Source organism: Palaemon carinicauda, unplaced genomic scaffold (assembly GCF_036898095.1).
Source record: "Palaemon carinicauda isolate YSFRI2023 unplaced genomic scaffold, ASM3689809v2 scaffold57, whole genome shotgun sequence".
Taxonomy (NCBI): domain Eukaryota; kingdom Metazoa; phylum Arthropoda; class Malacostraca; order Decapoda; family Palaemonidae; genus Palaemon; species Palaemon carinicauda.
Genome location: NW_027171838.1, coordinates 331,830 through 359,797, shown reverse-complemented (window position 1 = coordinate 359,797; position 27,968 = coordinate 331,830). Strand labels below are relative to the sequence as shown.

Genomic DNA, 27,968 nt, shown 5'->3' with positions numbered 1-27,968 from the left:
GTAAGTCAAGGCTATCGACTCCGTGGATGTGGCCAGGTTTAGAGTACGGCCCACACGTAGGCGGGAATCATATTCCTGTTTAATGAGAGATTCCGGGAGACGGGGAAGCTTCTCACTAAACAAGACTGAGGCACAGTCTGCTGCAAGCTTGCCGGAGGTAAAGGTGGTATGGACGTTGTCCCAACACTCAATACCTGAGGGAAGAAGGAGGGAGATTGGATCCACCTCTCGGATGGGAGGCAAGGGCTTCTCCTCCAGAGCATATTGAAAGGCAAGCTCTGCCACCTTATTGACGCATGGAGTCAAGGTGTTCTTGTCCATTAAGAACATCGTAAAGGAGCTTTTATGAGGCGTCAGCATGGTGTTAGTGCAGCCGATGTCATTCAAAAATCTGGCCCAAACAGATTGGGCTTGCTCCTTCGGGAAGATGACCGTCTCTTTGGGGACCTTGTCTAATCGGACTAAAGCTTCCTCGGTAAGTCTGGCATAACCATGAAATGGAAATGCCAGACCCGGAGGAAAGAATTCAAAGTCCTCTAGAGGGCGAGTGCCAAGGCCCTCCAGAGTCAACATTCCGTCTGAGAACGGGGAATGAAGAGCCATCCGCCAGGGGTTGTTCTTGGCAAACGGCGGGAGCTTAGAGGCATCCGGTATGAGAGAGCTTTGGACTCTCTCCGGAGCTCCTTGCTCTAAAGCCCCAATTCTCTGACCGAAGTTAGAGAACATCATGTCCATCCTCGACTGCATCTCCGAAACCAACTTTTCCTGCATCTCCGACACGATGCGAAGCATAGCTGATTCGGAAAGGCCCGGGCTAGCAGCAGGAGGGGCGGAAGGAACTCCCGGGTCGTGAGACTTAGAGGAGGAACCAGAGGTCTTTGAAGACGGGTTTGTACCAGGTTTAGAGCCATGAGAAGTCTTGTGAGGCTTGCGAGCTTTGGGTAAGGTCCTTGAAGTAGACTTATCCTTAGGGGGAACCGGGTATGAACGTTGAGACGAATCACGGTCCCCAGAAAATCCAAGAAAGGAAGAGCGATCAGAAGAAGAAGAAAGAGCGGGGCTGAGGATAGGAATCTCAGCGCCGGACACACCTGCCTCACTTACCACCCTACCTGTATCCGGCTCGTCTAGCAACATTGGTTCGACGTCCAGGTTCATGGAGGCAACATTGTCCTCCAGACCTCCGGGGGCGTCCGATGGATCTTGCTCTGGGTCGATGAGACCCGTTATAGTGGCATCAATGTGGGCAATGATGGGAGCTGCCACATGCCTAGCCACAGCAGCTGAAGACTTGGCGTTGGGGTAAACCATGGTGCAGTAGTCCTCAGATAGGACGTACGGCCGCTTAGACTTTACATTCCGGGCAAAACCACCAACCCACACCTTCAGTGTGGCCCGAGCCGCAGACTTTTGCTCCGGGGATGCCTGAAATAATAGTGGGAATTATAAAAGGGAAACTCCCAATGGTCCTTCAAGACCATAGATATCTTACTAATAGTAAATAAAATAAGAAGGCAATATAGCCAACGGGACTCACCGAGTCAGAACCAAGGGTAGTGATGAGGTCGAAGCAAATCACACAGTTATCCGGGTGCCATACCACAACGTCTTCCAGTTGAACCCCACAAGGGGCGTGAGATCGGCAGACGGAGTGGCCACAAGGCTGGTGCAGAACAGCTGCACAGGCCGGCGTCAGACAATGCACCATCTGTAAAAAGAATAGTATATGAGAAACTGTAATTCTCTTAATTAGGGGCGGGTCTGGAGGACCCGGGCCTAACATAGGTCTAACACAAGGTTAGAGCCTAACTACTATTCTATAAGTGGCCTAACATAGGTCTAACACAAGAATAGAGTTTAACTATACTATTCTTTTAAGTAGGGCCTAAAATAGGTCTAACACAAGATTAGACTGTAAAAAATAAAATAAATTTTTTTTTTTTTTTTTTTTTTTTTTTTTTTTTTTTTTTTTTTTTTTTTTTTTTTTTTTTTTTTTTTTTTTTTAGGGGCGGGTCCGGAGGACCCGGGCCTAACATAGGTCTAACGCAAGGTTAGAGCTTAACTATAATATTCTTACATAGGGGCGGGACCGGGGGTCCCGGGCCTAAACATAAGTCTAACTTGAAACTAAAGTATAGCCATCCATTCCGGTCAAGCCGGGAGCATAAAAAAGGATGCAAAAACAAGGAATTAAGACACATAGTGTCTGATTTCCCGGGGTGGGGTAGACCCCGGGCCGGGAAATAAAGGTATATTCAATACCAATTCCTTTAGGGACTCCGGGGTAGTGATCTGTCATATATAATCATCATAGGAAATGTTATAAAATAATAGGGGGGCGGAACTGTAACTAAGAACTGCCAATCGAACCCGGAGGGTTTCGTATAACATAAGCCAGAATGAAAAGTGAATATAAAATAGGGTACACCGGGATCCAACTCTGTAGACCGGTGGCCAACCAGACTAGACAGAGACTAAACCGCCGGGCCACCCGGAGGACAAAGTCCATAAACACTTAACTACCCCCTCTAAAAGGAGGGAAGGCACGGTCCCTTAGTGGAGGGGGGAGAAGCCTAGCCTCCCACCTAGCTAGAGGGGGAGCGTGGGGGAGGATCACGTGATACGAGGCAGCAGGGCTACCAACTGACGATCCCCAATCAGACAGATCAAACGGAGTAATGGCACAAATATTCATTATATTAATAATAATAGCGTTAAATATATGAATAAACACATTGAAAATTTTTGGGCAAGGCATGCAACATAAATAATTAAATCACAAAAGACACACCTGATGGCTAAAATAACATTGCCGCCTTAGCACGGTCGGCAGCCATAGCGATACGTAAATGATATCGGCCCAAAATTTGAACCACGAGGATTCTAAACGCTAAATAATGAATATTCACAATAACAAATAATATTTGATAATAAAAATAATACACATAGTAACACCGCAAGTGAAAATTAAAAGCTCTCAAAAACAGGAGTACCAACTGTAGTGAAATCAAGCAAGATCGGTATGAACGAAGAGAATAAACTCCTATAATATAAATATTAAACGATCTAGGTTGCTCAAAACACAGTAAAATCCAGCTTGGTACTTAACTTAGACGGTGTCTCCTGGGAAACCGACGAAGAAGCCATAATTCACTAGAAAATATCCAAAAGCGAGAGCACCAGAAAAAAAAGCGGGTTACTTTGAACGTTGTGCTAAAAGGAGTTGGGTTCTGAGCGGATGCATTGTAGTAGTACCGAGTGAGGTTGAACGGCTCTCCTCTATTGGGGTTCTCTGTCGTGGATTAATCTAAATAGTGCGGGACCTCTGGAATATACGCCCAATTTTATACCGACACCAATAGGTGAGCGAGCTAGTTAACCTAGCACTCCTTTACATTTTTTCTCTGGTATATTTAGCAGTAAATTACCTAAGAATAAGTGCTTAAATGGAGCTTATTCACTGGGCGGCACAGGTTCGAGCCCAGAAAATAAAAATTATCTACGAATTTGTCATATTTTCATTGTGCTCTTCTCAAACTGATTGCAGTTTTCTATTATTTCAGACTTTTCATCCAAAAGGAAGGAATCGTCCACCTCTTGCTGCTAAAGCTTACAAGCTACCGAAGGTATAGACAAAAGACGTAACACGTAAAAAGAAAGGGTCATGTTGGAAGTTTTTGTAGTACAGTATGATGTCTGAGAATAGGAAGTTTAGTCTTAATTTCCTCTTTGAAGTCTATTGAAAATAATATTTAGGGGTGTTTTATCTTGTGATAGGGAGAGGATGATGAATTCTAAACCACCTTTTGAATTTTCAATGAAAAGAGAAATTGAAGATCTATTTTCACCTGCAGTCGATCCAGAAAATAATGATACGTCTGGCAGTGTTGCTCTCTTTAATGATGGCGCTCTTTTCTTGGATCCCAAAATGGAAGTCAAAGTAGAGCCAGAAATATTCGAGTCTAGCGAAAGCTACTTGAAAAATTCCCACGAGTACGAGGCATCAGTAAGTTGTAAAGGGGACGTCGACGAGGAGGAAAGTGTAAAGACTTGCTTAAGGACAGCTTTGAAAGAGGATAAAGGAAAAGAAAAAGGAAGACTTTCATGTGTAATCAGTGGAAGAGAATTATTGGAGAAAGATGTTTTGAATCAAGAGGTGAATCAAATAAATGAGAAGCAGATTAAAAAGAGGATCTTTAGTAATGTTAACTCCAATGCTCTAGGTAGAAAGCGATGGACATGCACTGAATGTGGGAAAACATTTTCTAATAAATCATATCTTACAGTGCATTTAAGAAATCATACGGGAGAGAGGCCATACAAATGCAATGTCTGTAGCAAAGCATTTACCATAAAACAAAGTTTCACTGCACATTCAAGAGTCCACACAGGAGAGAAGCCATACAAGTGCGATGTTTGTGACAAAACATTTACTTGGAAACACAGTCTCACTAAACATTTAAGAATTCACACAGGAGAGAAGCCATACAAATGCAATGTCTGTAGCAAAACATTTAATCAAAAAAATTGTCTCATTCTACATTCAAAAATTCACACGGGAGAAAGGCCATACAATTGCAATATCTGTAACAAAACATTTATTTCAAAACATAGTCTCACTAAACATTTAAGAATTCACACAGGAGAGAAGCCATACAAATGCAATGTCTGTAACAAAACATTTATTTCTAAAAATAATCTCACCGTACATTTAAGAATTCACATGGAAGAGAATCTTTACAAATGCAATGTCTGTAGCAAAACATTTACTAGGGAAAAACCTCTCACTGTACATTTAAGAATTCACACAGGAGAGAAGCCATACAAGTGTGATGTCTGTAGCAAAGCTTTTACTAGAAAAGCACATCTCACTTACCATTTAAGAATTCACATGGGACAGAGGCCATACAAGTGCGATGTCTGTAGCAAAGCTTTTACTAGAAAAGCACATCTTACTGACCATTTAAGAATTCACACGGGAGAAAGGCCATACAATTGCGATGTCTGTAGCAAAACATTTACTACAAGACAAATTCTCACTGACCATTTAAAAATTCACATGGGAGAGAGGCCATACAAGTGCGATATCTGTAGCAAAGCTTTTACTATAAAATCACATCTCACTTACCATTTAAGAATTCACATGGGAGAGAGGCCATACAAGTGCGATATCTGTAGCAAAGCTTTTACTAGAAAATCACATCTCACTTACCATTTAAGAATTCACATGGGAGAGAGGCCATACAAGTGCGATATCTGTAGCAAAGCTTTTATTAGAAAAGCACATCTCACTTACCATTTAAGAATTCACACGGGAGAAAGGCCATACAATTGCGATGTCTGTAGCAAAACATTTACTGTAAAACCAAGTCTCACTGACCATTTAAGAATTCACACGGGAGAGAGGCCATACAAATGCTATGTCTGTAGCAAAACATTTAGTGCAAAACCAAGTCTCACTTACCATTTAAGAATTCACACAGGAGAGAGGCCATACAAATGCTATGTCTGTAGCAAAACATTTATTACAGAACCAAGTCTCACTGCCCATTTAAGAATTCACACGGGAGAGAGACCATACAAATGCAATGTCTGTAGCAAAGCATTTACTAGCAAACAATCTCTCACTGAACATTTAAGAATTCACACGGAAGAGAGGCCATACGAGTGCAATGTCTGTAGCAAATTCTTTACTTTGAAAAAATATCTCACTAAACATAAGAAATCACATGAGAGATCTATTCCAATGTCATGAATGTGGCAAAACATATGATTTAAAACAGAGACTCGATAAACATTTAAGAACAACTCGCATGGAAGAAAAACCATTCATATGCAAGGGCTGTGATAAGGTTTTTTGGTCTGAATGTTTCTTCAAGAATCATTATAGAAGGGGGTGCTATTAAATCTAATATTGTGACCTGGAATAAAGAAGAAAAAACCGCAAAGATTATAGATATGAGAGTTCTTACCCCTTCGCACGATTGCTCAGGCCGTTAGCTCTCAGAGTCCACGAGGTGACTTGGTGCCTCCAAACAGCTCATGCTAAGCACAGAGTAACACCTCAGGTCAGGAACTAGCCAGTTAGTGTTTTTTACTTACACCCACCTAACGGTGAGTCTCCACTGTAAATATCGTAAGGGTTTATAAGTAGCGTTGTAACAAATGACAGATTTGGAAACAATTTGTATTTTTCTTATGTATCCCTGTACAATCCTGGGGCTCTTAACAAATACTGGTCCCGCCATCACCTTCCCCCAGGAAGTCCTGCCGCAATTGCAAAGTGACGTTCAGTTACAACCGCTGATGTGAATAGGGTGGTTGGTCCAACTCTTGCTCTCCTTTCGCTAAGTAGCTAAAAGTTTTACAGCTAATTCCAGCTGTTGCCAAAATGCATCTCCGCTGTAAAGAGCTCCAGGTTTGTATAGTTAGGAAAAATGCAAAGTATTTTCAAGTTTCTCATATTAGCATAATTATTACAATTAGAAGCCAAGGGGCAAAAGCAAATAGCTACCAGCCCAAGGGACCAAATAGTTGACAGCCTGGTGCAGTAAAGAAATAAGAATGTAAAGAATAAACTATATAAGAGAAATGAAAAATGAGATTATTTTAACACGTTGACTGCGATTGGCAATGGTGTGAAACGGCCCAATGGGCGTTATCTTTAACCCCAATTTAAATCAGTAACCAGCTAGCTATTGACGTGAGAATTGTTATGGTGTATCCGTAAGGTAAGCCGAGTGCTCAGCCAGTGTAAAAAGCGTGACTTTATGTGGTACACTTCGCCTGACATAACAAAAGTCTTCATTACAGGCGTTGTGTACCTAATATGGATATAATAGATGTGGTCATATATGGCTCAAGTCGCCCAGAACGATTAGAGATAATTCTGCTGGTGTTGTGTGGCGAATATGGTCACACCTTGGATGTTCAGTTATGGTGCATATCGCTCAGACTGATCTAGGGAATTACCGTATGCAACATGTACCAAACATGGCTCATACTCAGTGTGACACACATATATAACATCTTTGTATGTTTTCATATATGCACATAAAATTTGTAGTACACACGTGTGTATATAGGAATATATATAAACATACACTTGAATATAATACATATAAGATGGACATACAATTTACAGACACACACATTAGGAAACATATATACAGTCTGTATTTTTGGCAATATAAATTTATATTTTGCATAGATAAAAGTATTTACATACAAGTAAATTATTTAGGTCTTCAGTTATTCATATATATCTGTCCATCTGTATATGGTAGCCCATCTTTTAGTACCTGTCTATCCACGTATATACATACATATATTCACACTTCTGCGAGAGAGGAATAAAATGTGGAAAAGAACTCTTCCTTATGTCTGTATAAGAGAATGTATTATAATATAAAATATTAGAAAATTAGATAAAGGAAGTAACAGAAAAAGGAATGACACACATACACACAAAATGGGTAGTTCATACATGTATATATATATATATATATATATATATATATATATATATATATACATATATATATATATATATATATATATATATATATATATATATATATATATATATATATATATATATATATATATATATATATATATATATATATATATATACTTGCATATACAGACTGATATACAAATTACCCATTGTCCCAATATGATGAAAAATTAACATCCCAGAGAATACTTGAATTCTTGCCTTCCTTTTAGTACCATATGTATGTAGCCTATGTATATTTACTGTATGTATGTATGCATATATATATATACAGTATATATATATATATATATATATATATATATATATATATATATACATATATATATATATTTATATACTATATATATATGTGTGTTTGTATGTATGTGTATGTATGTAAGTATTACCTTCTCTGTCATTTCTACTTATTCCTTTATATTATATATATACACACTGTATATACGCAAAAGCGTACATATGCATACTGAAAACATTCCCTGACTGAAGCTACTGGCCCCAAAGCTAAGACAAGAAGGCTTTGTCGTTCCTGTTATGAGATACTGTCACAAAATAAAGGAAGTTCTGTAGCTCAAAAGAAAGTACGAAGAGTAAGCACATAATGTGAGAGTTGTGAGGGTAAACCTTCTCAGTTGTTTCAACTTGAAATATTCAGTTTGAAGAATATAAATTTGTGTATTTTATTGGTTTTTCTTATGTAGAAGCAAAACAGAAAAGAATGTTAATTTTATACTTGTACTCTAAATACTACATGATTTCCTTCATCATACATTGATATTTTTTCACCAAGAAAAGGACACTTTTTTTCAGAAGTAAAATGTTTACCAAACTGATTTATTTTTCTATTGAATTTATATAAATATAATCTAGGGTTAAAAGGATAGCATTTTTATTGATCTAATGATAAGGTTTTCTATTTTTTTTACTGAAAGAAAGAAAGAATTAAAAAAAATATTCTCCTTTTGTTAGCATGTGAAGATTATTTTCAGTAATAAATAAAGTGTTTAGTTAATGTTCTAGTTTATTTTAATTAATTTCCAATATATTACAATAATATTTTGGTAAAAGAAAATGCCCATTTTGATAAAATTTTGATACTTGAAAAAAATATATAATTCTTAGCATGTGTACCACATAGGGTACACATCGCTCATTCAGAGAGTCCTCTGTGAACCATATGTGGAGCACATCGCAGTCAACGTGTTAAGATAGATAACAGTGTTTGATAAACGGATTTTGAAGTGAAGCAAAAAATCTATTTTTTGGGTGAGATGGCCATTTTGTCCTGATAGAAGGTTCCTATTTGTAGCTTTCTAAGTGATATTTGGCTACAGTGATATTCCCAGAGAATTTACCTTTAGGTCTCCAGAATTCTAACTCTTGGCGCGAATATCCTTAAATTTTCAATATTAAACTTACCCGATGATCATATAGCTGTCAGCTCTGCTGCCCGACAGAAAAAACCTACGGGCGGAATACGCCAGCGATCGCTATACAGGTGGGGGTGTACATCAACAGCGCCATCTGTCAAGTAGGTACTCAAGTACTTGATGTCAACAAAGAACCAATTTTCCCTCTGTCGTGCCACTGGCAAGACCTACTAAATACGCCGTCCCTAACTGGATTTGTTTTCACAACGATTTGGTGAAGTACACTATTCCAGTTTTGAGCTTTCGCTATGCAGGGGTTTTTTCTTCATTTCAAAACTTGAACTCGTTTTGGATAGATTTAATTATGGTGACGAAGAGAGTATGGACTCTCTTTCACTTTTAAATGGCCGACCCTTCCCTTAGACGGAAGTGTGTTTAGGTTTTTGGTAATTTTGCTTAACACGTTATAGATCCATTTATTTTATATCTCTCCGCCTTTTTAGGCCTCTTCGATTAACTTTCCAATTATTATAAACTTATAAAAAATAAATTTTTATGTTTGTTTATATGCGACCTTTCCTAATAGTAGGCGGTCCTAACTTGGAACCGAAGTTAATTAACATTGAGCCCGTTGTATTTAACCTTTAAAGAATTTAATACTTTTTTAATTTTAATGTTTTATGAAAGATTTTCTTTGATAGTCTCGTACTGTTTTCAAAGATGAACTAACGTTTAGTTTTTAGTCTCCGCAGTTGTTGACGTTCAGAACGTTCAACTTGCGCTCTATCGTTACGATAGAGAGAGAGTGTATCACGGTTTCACTTTGCAGTAAGAGTAAACCGATTCTAGCGTTTCGTTCATTCTTTCTTTTGCTTAAATGGTTTAAATTCTAAATAAAGGAACTTTTTATTTGGGAAACCTTTCAGTTTTTTCCTTTAGCAAATAACATGTTTTAACGATATATAATTGGGCTCTTCTCTCAGGTGCTAAATCAAGAGAGAAGAGAGAGAGAGATAGAGACGGAGGGAGAGAGAGGAGAATAAACGTTTCGTTCAAGCGGGTAACGTTGTTCTCGTTTTTTTACTCTTCTCCCTAGTCGCTGTAGGGGAAGAAGGTAAAACGTTTCTAGGGTTTTATTCTTGTTCCCGGGCTTTATGCGGTGAGAGATTGTAAACGTAGTTTATTTGATCTAGTGTTTAGTCTCTTTTCCAGCCACTGAATTCTTTATCTTTATTTATGTTTTTCTGTTGCATTGTAAAACTGTTTTCGCAATTACTACCTTTTAATGAAGGATAGGATTGCGTGTTTCAGGTAGAAATCAGTTAAAGTTTCGATTTCAGTGAAATAAGTGCAAACAGAAAATCAAAAGTGATAAAGTAATATGCGCAAAGTGTTACAGTGTGCGTCCGAGGGTTCGTCTGTTCGTGCCAGTTGTTCACCTAGTCCGGGACCTCTTACAAGCTCCCAAGCCCAGGGGAGAAGTAATGTCGAACGACTTATGGGTTCCACAGGCCTTGATCGACGAACAGACGTTTTTCCCTCCGTGGTTTCGGGCGTATCTACACACGTTAGCCGACGTGAGATCGCCCCACCCACACAAAGACGAGAGAGCCCATTTATTCCTCGTCTGCGGAAGAGGTTTCTCGTAAGAAACCATGGACCAAATCTTGCAGCTTTTAAGTGCAAGTCGGTCCCTTCCGCGCAAGTCCAACGGCCTAGGTGTAGGCACTGGGTCAGTTCGGACTCGCTGCAGTCATCCGACGACTGCACACCTCCCAAGAGAGGCAAGGTGGTACCGCAACAGGCAGTAACTCCGTCTGTTGCCGCACCAGCTGTTTTAGACCCTCAGTCACAACGGACAGTAGCTCCGTCTGTTGCCGTTTTTTGTAGACCCTAAGTGGTCTTTACTGCAGTCTATGCAGACTCAGTTAGCTGCGGTTATGCAGGAGTTTCGTGCGGAGAAGGTTGACACTGCTCTCGTTAGCCTACAACCTGCCACGGTTGTGCGCCCAGCTCACGCTGAGGCTGCCTGCTCCCACACTCCGGCTGCGGAGAGCTCCACCTCCGATGCGCAATCGACCCTGCCAGACGCATGTTAACGTTAGCCGACGTGCGGCTCCCTCCGTTAACATGCGTGAGCTACCGCATCAGCAGTGGGAAGGTGGAGTCAAGCTGCCGTGTTTTGACGCGATGCGTTAGTTTCCGCAACCCACGGCAGTCCCCACCACGCACCACCACTCCGCTTTGGTTGTTGCCTGCTCCCACACTCCGACTGCGGAGAAGGTTGACGATGCACCCGTTTGCCTAAAACCTGCCACGGTTGTGCGCCCAGCATGGCTGCCTGCTCCCACACTCTTGTTGTGAGAGCTCCTCCACCCATGCGCAGTCGACCCTGCCAGACGCATGCTGACTCCCACAGACACACGGAGCACTCCGTTGCCGTGCGTGAGCTACCACAAGCTGCCGTGTTTTGACACGGTGTGTCAGCCTCCGCAACCCACTGTGGTTACCACCACTCGCCCGCAGCAGACTAGTCAGTCAGGAGTTGAGGCTTCCCCACACAGCTTTGGTTGTTGCCAGCTCACAGACTGTCAAGCAGTTACATGACGTTGCCTTCTGGTCTGCTACTAATGCACCAGTGCTGTATGTCCTCACGCACCTGTTGTGGTTGACAGTTCAGTTTTTGACAGTTCACAGACTGTCAAGCAGTTACATAACGTTGCCTTCTGGTCTGCTGCTTTTGCACCAGTGAGACCCTCACTGAGATAACCTAGCTTTTCTCAGACATGGTTCCTGTAGATGAGAAAGTGCTGTTCTCCCTCCTTCTGATATTCCTTTGAGGACTCTGTCATTTGGAGAGGAGCCTTAAGCTGCTTAGCCTCCTATGGACTTTAATTAAAGCATAAAAAGGCTTCCAGGGATGGTAAATGGTTCCGCTTCAGTCGCTAACCCCGTCTGTTGCCACACCTGCTCCCATAGACCCTAATGGGCTTTGTTGCAAGACATGCAGTCCAAGCTTGTGTCCTTGATAGAGGATTTTTTACGGAGAAGAACCTTCTAGCCAACAACCTTCCTACCGGTTGGTTGTACGCCCTGTTGACGCTGAGGTATCCTACTCACGTCCGCCAGTTGAGATGGTTCCTCCACCGGTGCGACCCAGTGTGGGTTGCCAGTCGCACGTTGACGTTAAGCGACTCTCGGAGGTGGTTGTGGACGTTCAGTGTGTCACTAGGAAGACGTTCAACAACCAGCAGAGGTGACTTGTTGTGACGCAGTGCGGCAACCTCAGCAACCCGGTAGGGGGTTGACTGCACAACCCAGACAGTCTAGACAGTTTCGGGTTGACGCTGTACTTCCTCGCGTCCCCATGGTTGACAGTTCACAGACTGTGCAGCAGTACCATGATCTTGTGTCCGGCTCTGTCACGCATCCACCAGTGCGACCGGATTCAGCGAGTCAGACGTTGCCCACTCCGTTGCCGTTTCCTCATCAGTTTCGGATGAGGAACCCTCTGATGAGGACATTGCTGAACAAGACGATCAACCCCCAGCCCTGCTATCCATCCAGAAGATGCTGAAGAAGGAACACTGCCCTGTCAGGCTGTGGATGAGTCTGGTTAGGACACTGTCATCCGTGGTTCAATTTGTGTCACTTGGAAGACTACACCTCCGTCCTCTTCTGTATCATCTAGCTTTTCACTGGAAAAGGACAAGACGCTAGAAGCGGTCTCGATCCCGGTTTCCGGAAAGATAAAGTCTGGTCTGACTTGGTGAAAGAACTTTATCAACCTTTGAAAGGGTCTTCCCCTGACTGTTCAGACTCCCAACCACGTTCTCTTCTCGAACGCATCGGACGTAGGCTGGGGTGCGACATTAGGCGGTAGGGAATGCTCGGGATTATGGAACTCGAGTCAAAGGACAATGCATTTCAACTGCAAGAAGCTTCTGGCAGTACGTCTGACCTGGAAAAGCTTCAGGTCTCTCCTTCAAGGCAAAGTGGTGGAGGTGAACACGGTCAACACCCTGCTTTGACCTACATCTCCAAGCAAGGAGGGACCTACTCTCTGACATGGTACGAGTTCGCAAGAGACCTCCTCTCCTGTTCAACAGGTCTAGACTTTTCACTAGTAACGAGGTTCATCCAAGGCAACTTGAATGTCATAGCAGATTGTCTCAGTAGGAAGGGACAAATAATTCCAACATATTGGACCCTCCACAAGGATGTATGCAAGAGACTTTGGGCCACCTGGGGCCAGCCAACCATAGATCTCTTCGCAACCTCGATGACCAAGAGGCTCCCAATACTTTGCTCACCTATCCCGGACCCAGCAGTAGTTCATATAGATGCCTTTCTACTAGATTGGTCACATCTAGATCTATATGCATTCCCTCCGTTCTAGATTGTCAACAAGGTACTGCAGAAGTTCGCCTCTCACGAAGGGACAAAGTTGACGCTAGTTGCTTCCCTCTGGCCCGCGAGAGAATAACTCACCGAGGTACTTCGATGGCTAGTAGACGTTCCCAGAACACTTCCACTAAGGGTGGACCTGCTACGTCTGCCACGCGTAAAGAAGGTACTCCAAGGCCTCCACGCTCTTCGTCTGACTGCCTTCAGAATATCGAAAGACTCTCGAGAACTAGAGGTTTTTCGAAGGAGGCAACCAGAGCGATTGCTTGAGCAAGGAGAACATCCACCCTTAGAGTCTACCAATCGAAGTGGGAAATCTTCCGAAACTGGTGCAAGTCAGTATCCGTATCCTCGACCAGTACCTCTGTAACTCAAATAGCTGACTTCCTCTTATATCTGAGGAAAGAACGATCTCTTTCAGCTCCCGCTATCAAGGGTTACAGAAGCATGTTGGCATCAGTCCTCCGTCACAGAGGCTTAGATCTTTCCAACAATAAAGATCTACAGGACCTCCTTAAGTCTTTTGAGACCACGAAGGAGCGTCGTTTGGTTACACCTGGTTGGAATTTAGACGTGGTTCTAAGATTCCTTATGTCAGACAGGTTCGAACCACTTCAATCAGCCTCCCTGAAAGATCTCACCTTTAAGACTCTTTTCCTGATATGCTTAACCACAGCTAAAAGAGTCAGTGAGATTCATGCCTTCAGCAAGAACATCGGATTCTCATCCGAAACGGCTACATGTTCTACAACTTGGTTTTCTAGCTAAACACGAGCTGCCTTCTCGGCCTTGACCAATATCGTTCGATATTCCAAACTTATCGTATGGTTGGAAATGAACTAGAAAGAGTATTATGTCCTGTAAGAGCTCTTAAGTTCTATTTTAAAAACCTTTACGAGGCCCGTCTGAAGCTTTATGGTGTTCAGTTAAGAATCCATCTTTGCCTATGTCAGCGAATTCTTTATCCTATTTTATCAGACTGTTAATACGAGAAGCTCATTCCCTTCTGAATGAGGAAGACCAAGCTTGGCTGAAGGTAAGGACACACGAAGTTAGAGCTGTCACAACTTCCGTGGCCTTTAAACAAAATAGATCTCTGCAAAGTATATTCGACGCAACCTATTGGAAAAGCAAATCAGTGTTCGCGTCTTTTATCTTAAGAATGTCCAGTCTCTTTACGAGAACTGCTACACTCTGGGACCATTCGTAGCAACGAGTGCAGTAGTGGTGGGGGCTCCACCACTACAATTCCCTAATTCCAGAACCTTTTTAATCTTTCTCTTGAAATATTTTTGGGTTGTCCGGAAGGCTAAGAAGCCTTTCGCATCCTACTTGATTTGGCGGGTGGTCAAAATCATTTCTTGAGAAGCGCCTAGATTAGAGGTTTTGATGAGGACCTTTAGTATGGGTTGCAACCCTTCATACTTCAGCTCCTAGGAGTCGCTCAGCATCCTATGAGGATCGCGAGGCTCAGTAAGGAAGACGTACTTAAAAAGGCAGAGTAATTGTTCAAGTCGTCTTCCTTACCAGGTACTTATTTATTTTATGCTTGTTATTTTGAATAACTGCTAAAATGAAATACGGAATACTTAGCTCATAATAATGTCAATATGTAATGCTGGTCTCTACCCACCCCCCTGGGTGTGAATCAGCTATATGATCATCGGGTAAGTTTAATATTGAAAAATGTTATTTTCCTTAGTAAAATAAATTTTTGAATATACTTACCCGATGATCATAAATTAAAGGACCCACCCTTCCTCCCCAATAGAGACCCAGTGGACAGAGGAGAAAATTGGTTCTTTGTTGACATCGAGTACTTGAGTACCTACTTGACAGATGGCGCTGTTGATGTACACCCCCACCTGTATAGCGATCGCTGGCGTATTCCGCCCGTAGGTTTTTTCTGTCGGGCAGCAGAGCTGACAGCTATATGATCATCGGGTAAGTATATTCAAAAATTTATTTTACTAAGGAAAATAACATATTTCTCTTAAGGATATCGCATAATATCAGGCGACGTATATCTTGATACGACACATGGCAATCTTCACCCCGAATAGCGTTTTCGTTTCGAGGGGGAAGAGAGGCGAAACAGAAGGGGAGCCGTTATCAAGGTTACCCTTCTTCCCGTACTATTACGAGGATCCAGGATGGAGCTCATTCCTTGTAGCATTGAGCATGGTGCTACAGATATAGTAGTTTTGGGAGGGATCTTGCTTAAGCCTTTTCTATGGAAAAGGAGGGTGGGTCCATCAGGACAACATGGCCATCTCACCCAAAAATAGATTTTTCGCTTTGCTTCAAAATCAGTTTTTTTGGCTCAAGCCATGTTGTCCTGATGGAGGTTTACCAGAGAATTACTAGAAAGTCCTGTATCTGTGGATTTGTATAAGTGCCTTAACCTTGGGGCAATTTTATATGGTCATACAGACCATTAAGAAATATGACGATACCGTTATACGTCATTACCTCTAATCATGGAACAATGTTAGGGCTTCCTGCCCCCTGCAGGAAGTGTCGTGCTAGACAGTAAAAAGAGTCTCAAGGTTTGTATATTGAAGCAACAAATAGAAGTATCAATCAGAACTATTTGCTTCATTTATTCCAGTAATATAAGGTTTTTGTAGGAAATTAAGTAAAGAACTCTGGCTATCTTTATTGTGCTATTTACAGGGCGAAATAAGACGCAATTACGCTTTTAGTTCTTTATTTAGGGTAAATGAGTAAATAGCAAGTGTGAATAAAAATAGAATTATACATGCAACAGTTACAGATAAAGTTTTTCTACCTGAAAGGGAAGAAAAGGTTAATGCCACCATAAAAATTGAAAAATTTGGAAAATTTATCAATATAATTTCTGTAAATATTGGATACTATCAACACTGTGTACAATGTACACACGGCACAAGTGTTATCTGTATAATTCTTCATTTGAAAATTTGAACAGTCCTAGTGTCACCTTGGTGACACTCATATGAAAGATATTGCACTGGAGGTGTCAACACCTTTTCTCCCGAATTGAGAGTCCCAATCAATTCACTGTTCATCGCAGCACTAGACGACAGGTTTTACTACACTACCTGCTGCCATCACGTAATGCTTCAATTCGTGCACTTGTTTCGCATATTGCTTGTAGAACTCTCTGGATGACTTCCATCCAGTATTTGAGCGATTGATTGATTGATTGATTGATTTAGAGTTTACAGAAGATGCTCAAAATCCGTATACTGAAAAAAGTTCAGTGAGGAAGCAATTTTTCTTGGATCATGACCTGCGGGTGTACTGTCAAGATCCGCTCTGCGAATGAAGTAAGTGAGCTTCACACTCAGTTGTTTGTTTCTTAACTGAAATACAAACCACGCTATTTAATAGGGGTATTACTTTCAGCGTAGCTGAAATGACGAGCCATTAAAATTTATCGAGGGTTTACTAACCCCACTGCTAGTTACTGGGGGTAGTGGAGGGTAGCTTGTTACCCCCCCCCCTCTCACACACCTGTGCTTGAACTCACTTTGCTCTCGCCTCGGATGGTAGTCGGACGTGTCCTCTGTCATCCTCACCGCTCATTGGCAGCCATTAATTCTATTTAGCTTTTTCTTTTTGACAGTTCTGTGTGAAGTTGGCCTCTGCTATTATGCGCACCTGCCCTGGATTACTCGACCGCCCCTGTGGAACATTCATGTCGGCGGTCGAGACAGACCCTCACACCCTTTGCCCTTATTATTATTATTATTACTATCCAAGCTACAACCCTAGTTGGAAAAGTAAGATGCTATAAGCCCAGGGGCTCCAACAGGGAAAAATAGCCCAGTGAGGAAAGGAAACAAGGAAACAAATAAATGAAGAGAACAAATTAACTATAAATCATTCTAAAAAAAGTAACAATGTCAAAACAGATATGTCATATATTAACTATTAACGTCAAAAACAAATATGTCATATATAAACTATAAAAAGACTCATGTCCGCCTGGTCAACAAAAAAGCATTTGCTCCAACTTTGAACTTTTGAAGTTCTACTGATTCAACTACCCGATTAGGAAGATCATTCCACAACTTGGTAACAGCTGGAATAAAACTTCTAGAGTACTATGTAGTATTGAGCCTCATGATGGAGAAGGCCTGGCTATTAGAATTAACTGTCTGCCTAGTATTACGAACAGGATAGAATTGTCCAGGGAGATCTGAATGTAAAGGATGGTCAGAGTTATGAAAAATCTTATGCAACATGCATAATGAACTAATTGAACGACAGTGCCAGAGATTAATATCTAGATCAGGAATAAGAAATTTAATAGACCGTAAGTTTCTGTCCAACAAATTAAGATGAAAATCAGCAGCTGAAGACCAGACAGGAGAACAATACTCAAAACAAGGTAGAATGAAAGAATTAAAACACTAATTCAGAATAGTGGTAATAAGTGTAGAGAGTGCAGGGAGTGGTCTACCTCCCAGTGGGAGAGATTTTTGCGGTGACGGAAGAAGAAGTCCAGACGGGATATTTCTCCTTTGAAGGTTTCTTTGAAAGGAGAAAAACCCAAGGCTTCTTCTTCCGTTTCTCAAACCTCCTCCGAAGCTCCCACTCGGTCGTTCTCTTTCGCGAGACCGTCGAGTGGTAGCATAGACCGTTGTACTGTTTTCCAAGCTCGGGGTTTGAGAGATGGCGTTGCTTCCCCTAGAGAAGCAGCTCCACCTCTCCTCTCGTGGGAGGATGTATCACTAATCCATCTCTTTCAGCTTTGGTCTTCCTTGGGGCTCGAGGGTTTGCCCTCCAAGGAAGTCTTACTTGACTACATCCGATTGGGTGTCGCTGTCAAGCAATCGCCACCTCCGGCAGAGGTTGATCCTCTGTCGATTGTCGACCTTGTGGTGTCAGATGTATCTAATGCGGTATCTCCCATTACCTCTGCCTCTTCAAACCCTACAGTAGCTGACGGCTTAGTTTCTCCCGTTTCTGTCAACCAACGAGGGAGAAACTAAGTCCAACAGTCTCTCCAGCTAGTGTTTCTCTCCCTCGGGGGAGTTCACTTACAGTGACTCCTCTTCGGAGGACTGCAGAAGGTCAGCTTGCTGATCCAACGGCCCTCAGAGGGCGTATTCGTCGCAAGGCTCGCCTTCCACTTCGCCAGAGAGGCCTTCCTTCACCTGAGGTGAGGAGGCGCCTCTTTGGTGCTACATCTTCGGTGCAGTCCTCCGCAGAGGAGCCTCATCATCGATCACCGACTGTTCCTGCTTTGGTCCTGGACCTCTCTGCGGATCGTTCACGATCCCCTTCGGTGGAAGGTCGTCCTTTCAAAGGACATATCGACCTTCTACCCGACAGACCTGCCGTCGCCGTTCCTGGATGCGGATGCGTGCTACGCGCCCACGAAACCTGACCTCCAAGCTTGTCAGGCATCATCTGCTAACCCTAATACAGGGCATCATCTGCTAACCCTAATACAGGGCATCAAGGGTGTATGCACCAACGCGCGCATACTTCCCTCACGCGCTATACTGAACGCGCTATACTGAGAATACGCGCCCACGTTCTCCTGCGTGCCAGGCTTAGCCTGAGCAAGCGCGCCCACGCCCAATTGCGTGCCAACCCTCACCTGCGCGTCAGCGCTCCTCTGCGTGCCATCAACCTCCTGCGCGCCAGCAACCTCCTGCGCGCCAGCAACCTCCTGTACGCCAGCGCTCTCCTGCAGGTTCCTTCACTCCCCCAGATCTCTCCTTCCCTGTCAGACGGGGAATTCCCGTCATCAGGGGAATCACGTGAGGTGAGATTTTCCCCCATCGCACCAGTGAGGGAAACCTCTCCTCGCGCAGAGAGGTCTTCTCAAGCGTGGGCTGGAAGGAACTTACCATCTTCGATGTTAGAGTCATACATCCATCCCAGGAAGGAGTCAAAGGACTCTAAGGCTTTACGAAAGTCTTCTACAAGACCAAGGACGGAGCCAACTAGCCACTCGGAGAACGTCCGCGACTCTTCCCAAGAAGAGCCTCTGGTGACGGGAGACTTCGCTGCAAGTCCGACGTCAGGAGGAGAACAGCAAGAGTCAGAACATGCGTTTTGGCAAGTTCTGACTCTAATGAGGGCTCTCAATGGGTTTTTGACCCAGAGATCCTTCCTTGAGAGGGCAAGGACACGGTCTTGGACCGTGTATTCGGTACTCAGAAACCCTCTAAGACCAGCGCAGCTCTGCCCTGGTCTCAAGGGGTTAAGAGTACCAGAGACAAGATCGCTGTACAGCTCTCTGAGATGTCCTCCTCCAACCGTTCCAGTGCTGCCAACAAGCTCCTTCCACCTCCCCGCGTACTGCAGAGGAGGTACTTTGACATCTTGGAGGAGCCTTGTTTAGCTCTTCCTCTCCACCACTCCTTGGAAGAGCTTACCAGGGGAGTCCCTCTTGAGAGACTCTCCAACCGGCAGGTCTCGTTCTCGGCAACCGAGATCCTTAACCAGGAGAAGGCTGTGCAGTGTGCTATGCAAGCCACTTCGTGGCTGGATATCTGGTTAGGGACCTTAGGTATCCTGATACGCTCTGAGGATTTCTCCAAAGAACGTACCAGGAAGTCTATGGAGATATTCCTACTCTCAGGCACTCGAACAATCGAGTTTCTGGCCCACCAAGTTTCGAACTTGTGGGCAAACACCATCCTGAAACTTTGGGATGCGGTGGCTGAGAGATTCCATCAGAAGGTCCCTATCACCTAGATCAATAGGCTCAGACATTCTTCCTTAGAAGGATCCATCCTGTTTGAGCCTAGGGATGCGGAGCAGGCCGCTGAGAGGGGGAGGAAGTCTCACCAAGACTCCCTCCTTCATAGGGCTTTAACATCCAAGCCCTATAAGCCTCCAGAACCCCAGCAGTCCTGTCCAACCAAGACCGCAAAACTAATGACAGCAGCGAAGACAGTGGTGTCTAAGCCCTTTCCTGTCAAGGATAGGAAAGGCAAAAAGTCCTCCAGGTGGAGGTAAGAATCCTAGAGGGAGCAGCCGAGGCTGCAAACGCTAGGATTGGCAGTCCCCCTGCATGTCCACCAGTGGGGGGATGCCTACAAAGTTGCGCAGACAGGTGGCAGCAACACGGGGCCGATTCCTGGACAATATCCATAATCAAAACAAGGTAGAATGAAAGAATTAAAACACTTCTTCAGAATAGTGGTAATAAGTGTAGAGAGTGCAGGGAGTGGTCTACCTCCCAGTGGGAGAGGTTTTTGCGGCGACGCAAGAAGAAGTCCAGACGGGATATTTCTCATTTGAAGGTTTCTTTGAAAGGAGAAAAACCCAAGGCTTCTTCTTTCGTTGCTCAAACCTCCTCCGAAGCTCCCACTCGGTCGTTCTCTTTCGAGAGACCGTCGAGTGGTAGCATAGACCGTTGTACTGTTTTCCAAGCTCGGGGTTTGAGAGATGGCGTTGCTTCCCCTAGCAAAGCAGCTCCACCTCTCTCCTCGTGGGAGGATGTATCACTAATCCATCTCTTTCAGCTTTGGTCTTCCTTGGGGCTCGAGGGTTCGCCCTCCAAGGAAGTCTTACATGACTACATCCGATTGGGTGTCGCTGTCAAGCAATCGCCACCTCCGGCAGAGGTTGATCCTCTGTTGATTGTCGACCTTGTGGTGTCAGATGTATCCAATGCGGTATCTCCCATTACCTCTGCCTCTTCAAACCCTACAGTAGCTGACGGCTTAGTTTCTCCCGTTTCTGTCAACCAACGAGGGATAAACTAAGTCCAACAGTCTCTCCAGCTAGTGTTTCTCTCCCTCGGGGGAGTTCACTTACAGTGACTCCTTTTCGGAGGACTGCAGAAGGTCAGCTTGCTGATCCAACAGCCCTCAAAGGGTGTATTCGTCGCAAGGCTCGCCTTCCACTTCGCCAGAGAGGCCTTCCTTCACCTGAGGTGAGGAGGCGCCTCTTTGGTTCTACATCTTCGGTGCAGTCCTCCGCAGAGGCGCCTCATCATCGATCACCGACTGTTCCTGCTTTGGTCCTGGACCTCTCTGCGGATCGTTCACGATCCCCTTCGGTGGAAGGTCGTCCTTTCAAAGGACATATCGACCTTCTACCCGACAGACCTGCCGTCACCGTTCCTGGATGCGGATGCGTGCTACGCGCCCACGAAACCTGACTTCCACGCTTGTCAGGCATCATCTGCTAACCCTAATACAGGGCATCAAGGGCGTATGCGCCAACGCGCGCATACCTCCCTCACGCGCTATACTGAGAAAACGCGCCCACGTTCTCCTGCGTGCCAGGCTTAGCCTGAGCAAGCGCGCCCACGCCCAATTGCGTGCCAACCCTCACCTGCGCGTCAGCGCTCCTCTGCGTGCCATCAACCTCCTGCGCGCCAGCAACCTCCTGTACGCCAGCGCTCTCCTGCAGGTTCCTTCACTCCCCCAGATCTCTCCTTCCCTGTCAGACGGAAATTCCCGTCATCAGGGGAATCACGTGAGGTGAGATTTTCCCCCATCGCACCAGTGAGGGAAACCTCTCCTCGCGCAGAGAGGTCTTCTCAAGCGTGGGCTGGAAGGAACTTACCATCTTTGATGTTAGAGTCATACATCCATCCCAGGAAGGAGTCAAAGGACTCTAAGGCTTTACGAAAGTCCTCTACAAGACCAAGGACGGAGCCAACTAGCCACTCGGAGAACGTCCGCGACTCTTCCCAAGAAGAGCCTCTGGTGACGGGAGACTTCGCTGCAAGTCCGACGTCAGGAGGAGAACAGCAAGAGTCAGAACAAGCGTTTTGGCAAGTTCTGACTCTATTGACGGCTCTCAATGGGTGTTTGACCCAGAGATCCCTCCTCGAGAGGGCAAGGACACGGTCTTGGACCGTGTATTCGGTACTCAGAAACCCTCTAAGACCAGCGCAGCTCTGCCCTGGTCTCAAGGGGTTAAGAGTACCAGAGACAAGATCGCTGTACAGCTCTCTGAGATGTCCTCCTCCAACCGTTCCAGTGCCGCCAACAAGCTCCTTCCACCTCCTCGTGTACTGCAGAGGAGGTACTTTGACATCTTGGAGGAGCCTTGTTTAGCTCTTCCTCTCCACCACTCCTTGGAAGAGCTTACCAGGGGAGTCCCTCTTGAGAGACTCTCCAACCGGCAGGTCTCGTTCTCGGCAACCGAGATCCTTAACCTGGAGAAGGCTGTGAAGTGTGCTATGCAAGCCAATTCGTGGCTGGATATCTAGTTAGGGACCTTAGGTATCCTGATACGCTCTGAGGATTTCTCCAAAGAACGTACCAGGAAGTCTATGGAGATATTCCTACTCTCAGGCACTCGAACAATCCAGTTTCTGGCCCACCAAGTTTCGAACTTGTGGGCAAACACCATCCTGAAACGTTGGGATGCGGTGGCTGAGAGATTCCATCAGAAGGTCCCTAGCACCTAGATCAATAGGCTCAGACATTCTTCCTTAGAAGGATCCATCCTGTTTGAGCCTAGGGATGCGGAGCAGGCCGCTGAGAGGGGGAGGAAGTCTCACCAAGACTCCCTCCTTCATAGGGCATTGACATCCAAGCCCTATAAGCCTCCAGCACCCCAGCAGTCCTGTCCAACCAAGACCGCAAAACCAACGACAGCAGCGAAGACAGTGGTGTCTAAGCCCTTTCCTGTCAAGGATAGGAAAGGCAAAAAGTCCTCCAGGGGAGGTAAGAAATCTAGAGGGAGCAGCCGAGGCTGCAAACGCTAGGATTGGCAGTCCCCCTGCATGTCCACCAGTGGGGGATGCCTACAAAGTTGCGCAGACAGGTGGCAGCAACACGGGGACAATTCCTGGACAATATCCGTAATCATTCAGGGATATCGCGTCCCGTCCACAACATCTCTACTTCCCCCGACGACGAATCCAGTGTCATTGAGCTCCTTTGCCATGGGATCGGCAAGGGGGCAGGCCCTTCAGGCAGAAGTCCAGACCCTGTTGAAGAAGGGCGCTTTCCAAGAGGTCCTCAACGAGTCTCCAGGCTTCTTCAGTCGACTCATTCTTGTAAAGAAGGCGTCTGGAGGGTGGAGACCTGTCATCGACCTCTCAGCTCTGAACAAGTTTGTCAAACAAACTCTGTTCAGCATGGAGACCGCAGACACGGTCTGACTACCAGTGTGACCGCAAGACTTCATGTGTACACTGGATCTGAAGGACGTGTACTTCCAGATCCCAGTCCATCCATCTTCAAGGAAGTACTTAAGATCCAGCCTAGACAACAAAAAGTACCAGTTCAAGGTACTGTGCTTCGGTCTCTCCACAGCACCACAGGTTTTCACCAGAGTGTTCACCCTAATATCTTCATGTGCACACAGCATTGTCATCCGTCTCCTCCGTTATCTGGACGACTGGTTAATCCTAGCAGACTCGGTGTCATCCCTTCTTCAACACCGAGATAAACTTCCGAGACTTTGCTAGGATCGGGGGATCTTGTTAAATCTCGAAAAGTCCTCACTGCTTCCCACTCAAAGACTGGTATATCTAGGCATGGTTATAGACACCAATCTCTACAAAGCCTTCCCATCAGACGACAGGATAGCAAGACTGAGAAAGGTCGCAAGTCCTTTTCTCAGACGAGAGAAACTTCCAGCCCAATCGTGGTTACGTCTCCTCTGTCACCTTTCATCATTGGCTCGTCTAGTTCCTATTGGTCGCCTCAGGATGAGATCCCTCCAGTGGCGACTCAAGTCCCGGTGGAATCAAGGTCACGATTCCCCGGACGTCCTGATCCCCATGGGATCTGCGGAACTGACGGACCTCCGGTGGTGGGTGGCAGACGAGAACCTATGAAAGGGAGTGGATTTTCTCGTCCTCCCCCCGGATTTGATGCTGTTTTTGTACGCTTCAAAGAAAGGGTAGGGGGCCCACGTGCTGCAACACATGACCTCAGGCCTGTGGTCAGAGTCAGAAAAGTATCTCCATATAAATCTCCTAGATGAAGGCCGTCTTTCTGGCCCTTCAACAGTTCCAACAATATCTGGTGGGTCACTCTGTGTTGGTGATGAGCGACAACACCACAGTAGTGGCTTACATCAACAAACAAGGTACTTTTTCGCAGCAGCTATCCCATCTAGCAGTAGAGATACTGAGATTGGCCGATATCCACTCGATACCACTATCGGCACGCTTCATTCCAGGCAAAAGGAATGTGCTCGCCGACAATCTGAGCAGAACGTCTCAGATAGTGAGTACCGAGTGGTCTTTGGATCATCTAGTAGCCAACAAAGTCCTGACTTTGTGGGGTTCTCCGACTGTGGATCTGTTCGCAACGGCCCTGAACTTCAGGCTCCCGCTGTACTGCTCCCCAGTCCCAGACCCCAAGGCTCTCTGGCAAGATGCTTTCCAGCAACGGTGGGACAACATCGACGTTTACGCCTTTCCCCCGTTCTGTCTGATGAGGAGGGTGCTCAACAAGACCAGAACATCGGTCAATCTTTCAATGACCCTCATAGCTCCGCTATGGCATCATGCGGAATGGTTTGAGGACCTTCTGCAACTCCTAACAAAGCTACCAAGAGAGCTCCCTCCACGACACTATCTTCTCAAGCAACCACATGCCAACATCATTCCACAAAGCTGTAGCTTCACTACGACTTCACGCCTGGAGACTATTCAGCATCTCCTCACAGAGAGAGGATTTTCGCAGCACGTTGCTGTCAGGAGGTCTGGACACTTGCGAAAGTCATCCGGAGCAGTCTACCAGGCGAAGTGGAAAGTCTTCTGTGATTGGTGTCGTGGAAGGGATATCTCTCCACTCGATGCCACTGTTCCAACAATAGCAGAGTTCCTCGTATATTTGCGTGAAGAAATGCGCCTTTCAGTCTCGGCAGTGAAAGGCTATCGCTCAGCCTTAAGTCTAGCCTTCAGGCTGAAAGGAATGGACATTTCTACATCGCTAGAACTTTCTCTACTCATACGTAGTTATGAACTTACCTGCCCTCGGTCGGAAGTGAGACCTCCCCCATGGAACGTGGTTCGAGTTCTCAGGTCTCTTAAGAGACCTCCCTATGAACCATTACGCCAGGCATCAGATTGCCACCTAACCTGGAAGATGGTGTTCCTGCTAGCTCTGGCTTCGGCCAAGCGAGTCAGCGAACTTCATGGTCTCTTGTATGACATCGCCCATTCATGGGGATGGGGGGAGGTAACGTTCAGCTTCATCCCTGAGTTTATTGCTAAGACTCAGAATCCTTGAGTAGCGGATCCTCGATTCGACTCCTTCCGGATCTCTAGTCTCCGCTCTGTAACAGATGATCTAGACCATCTCTTACTATGCCCAATAAGGAGTTTGAGGCTCTACCTCAAAAGAACAGCTGCAGCCCGTCCTCATGTGCCAGCTCTATTTGTCAGCACAGGAAGGACTAAGAGGAGGGTCACTAAGAACACCATCTCTGCATGGATTCGTAGGGTCATTGATCTGGCCTTGAATCCAGATCCTCCTTCGTCACGTCGCCCTAGAGCACATGATGTCGGGCATAGCTACGTCCCTGGCCTTCATAAGAAATTTCTTTGTGAAGCAGGTTCTGCAACGGGGGTGTGGAAGCTTCAAACAATGTTCACAGCCCACTACCTAAAAGGCGTGACCCACAGGAGGCTCGATACGTTCTCTGTCGGCCCTGTGGTGGCTGCACAACAGGTGGTTTAAAGCCTCAAGCTCCTTATTGGACAAGTAGCAGAAGGTTGAGGGCATTGTTACCTTGTTTTAGTCTGCATGAATGAAAAGGTTTGACTGGCCCTTATTCTTTTCTTCATCATCCTCTCTCTTGGGGAAGGCAGCATCCTGGGTTCTCTGTATAGCTGACCTCAAACCACTGCTGGTAAACCATGCTCCCTTGTGTTCCAAGTATTAAGTTAATACTGTTACGTCCCCATACCCTAATGAGGTGGTATTGGGAAAGTCCTAGTCTACAAGTTTCCATCTAAAGAACTTCAGAACAACTTCCTAGGACGAGTCACACTTCTTCATACCTTCACACACAGCTTGCATAGGCCACAGTCCTTGCGTAACAAGGTTCTAGCGAGGTGAAGGGGCTCTTTATTTCTTGGGTGCTTATACACTCAAATAATGAGCTCCCGGGCAAAGCCAACAGCCAGAACTGGCTGGGACGTCCACCCTTCCTAATGGGTGAGTTACCCTTATGAAATAGCGTGGGTTATATTTCAGTCACGGAACAAATGACAAATTCGTAGATAATTTGTATTTTTCCTAACTATACAAACCTTAGCCATTTAACCAAACTTGCCCACCAGCCCTATCCCCCTTGAAGTCCTACCTCCCATCAAAGTGAGTTCAAGCACAGGTGTATGTGGGGGGGTGGGGGTAGCAAGCTACCCTCCCCTACCCCCGCTAACTAGCGGTGGGGGTAGTAAACCCTCGTTAGATTTTAATGGCTCGTCATTTCAGTTACGCCGAAAGTAATACCCCTATTAAATAGCTAAGGTTTGTATAGTTAGGAAAAATACAAATTATCTACGAATTTGTCATTTTAGGGGTAAGTTCGATTCCGAGGTTTCTCCTTCGAAGACCTGTCCTTCCCTGAAGTCTGAAGTTCTTAGAAGATAGACCTTTAGACATTCTACTGGACACAGAGAGACATCTTTCTTCAGAGGGCAGATTCTCCAGGGGCCCCATCTCTTAGTGGGTAGCTCGTTCTTGTCGAGAAAGGTAGGATTAGGAAAGAGATTCAGTTCTCCCGCTTCCGTAAACTGGATATGGCCCTCGTCTCTTGATAGGGCTACTATTTCACTAACTCTAGCCCCTGAGGCTATAGCATACAGGAAAATACATTTTTGAGTTAGATCCTTAAGAGAACAATCTTCATTGTTCAAGGTTGAAGCATAGTGTAGGACCTTGTCCAAGGACCATGAAATGGGCTTCTGAGGGGCTGCAGGTCTAAGTCTGGTGCATGCCTTCGGGATCTTGTTAAAGATTTCGTTCTTCAGGTCCACTTGGAAGGCGTATAGAAGAGGTCTAGTCAAGGTTGACTTACACAAGCCAGGCCTTGTTCATGAAGGTGGATGAAGAAGGACAGACAGAAGTCTATTAAGATTTCTTTCGGCCTTTTTGCTTTAACGAAAGCAACCCAATTTTTTCAAGACGATTCTTATTGTCTTCTGGTTGACTTGGACTTGTATTCTTCTAAGAAGTCTATACTGCCTTTTGAGATCCCAAATCTTTTCTTAACCACTAAGGCGAGCAAATCATGAGATGGAGGTTTTGGGTTCTCTGTGATAAAGCGAAGACAGTCGACCTCTGAATCACTTGAGATAGAGCGTGGTTCCGTAGAGTGACCAGCCTCAGCTTCAGCTCCATTACCAGAGGGAACCAGTTGCTCCTGGGCCACTTGGGAGCCACTAGAGCTGCTGTTCCCTTGAAGGATCTCGGCTTGTTGAAGACCTTCAGTAGGAGATTGGTTGGAGGGAACAAGTAAACCCAGGTCCGTTCGTTCCAATCGAGGGACATGGCATTCGTCGCCTCCGCCAGAGGATCCTCGTATGGGGCTACATATCGAGGTAGTTTTTTGTTGTCGCTCGTCGCGAAGAGGTCGATCTGCCGTTCCGGGACTTGTTCCAAGATGAAGGAGAATGAGTCTGCGTCTAGGGACCATTCTGACTCTATCGGCCTTAGCCTGGATAAAGCGTCCGCTGTCACATTGCAGAACCCTTTTAGGTGAACTGCTGATAAGTGCCATCTCTTCTTTTT

At 45.1% G+C, this 27,968-nt stretch overlaps 2 protein-coding genes across 4 annotated transcripts in view; both read left to right on the top strand.

The window, feature by feature from the left end:
• The first annotated feature begins 3,562 nt into the window (after nt 1-3,562).
• Nucleotides 3,563-27,968, top strand: part of LOC137637181 (zinc finger protein ZFP2-like) — a 157,009-nt gene continuing 132,603 nt past the window's right edge. For all 3 annotated transcript variants that reach the window (XM_068369451.1, XM_068369452.1, XM_068369450.1), the window contains exon 1: nt 3,563-3,626. The gene's annotated coding sequence lies outside the window, so the exon portion shown is untranslated. The remainder of the gene's footprint in view (nt 3,627-27,968) is intronic.
• LOC137637180 (zinc finger protein 665-like) lies at nt 3,569-7,156 on the top strand. The gene has a single exon (XM_068369449.1). It carries the CDS (start codon nt 3,785-3,787, stop codon nt 5,753-5,755), a length of 1,971 nt encoding a protein of 656 aa, XP_068225550.1. The 5' UTR covers nt 3,569-3,784; the 3' UTR covers nt 5,756-7,156.

Coding starts and splice junctions, on each gene's coding strand:
- LOC137637180 (XM_068369449.1), top strand. CDS start 3,785: ATGATGAATTCTAAACCACCTTTTGAATTTTCAATGAAAAGAGAAATT.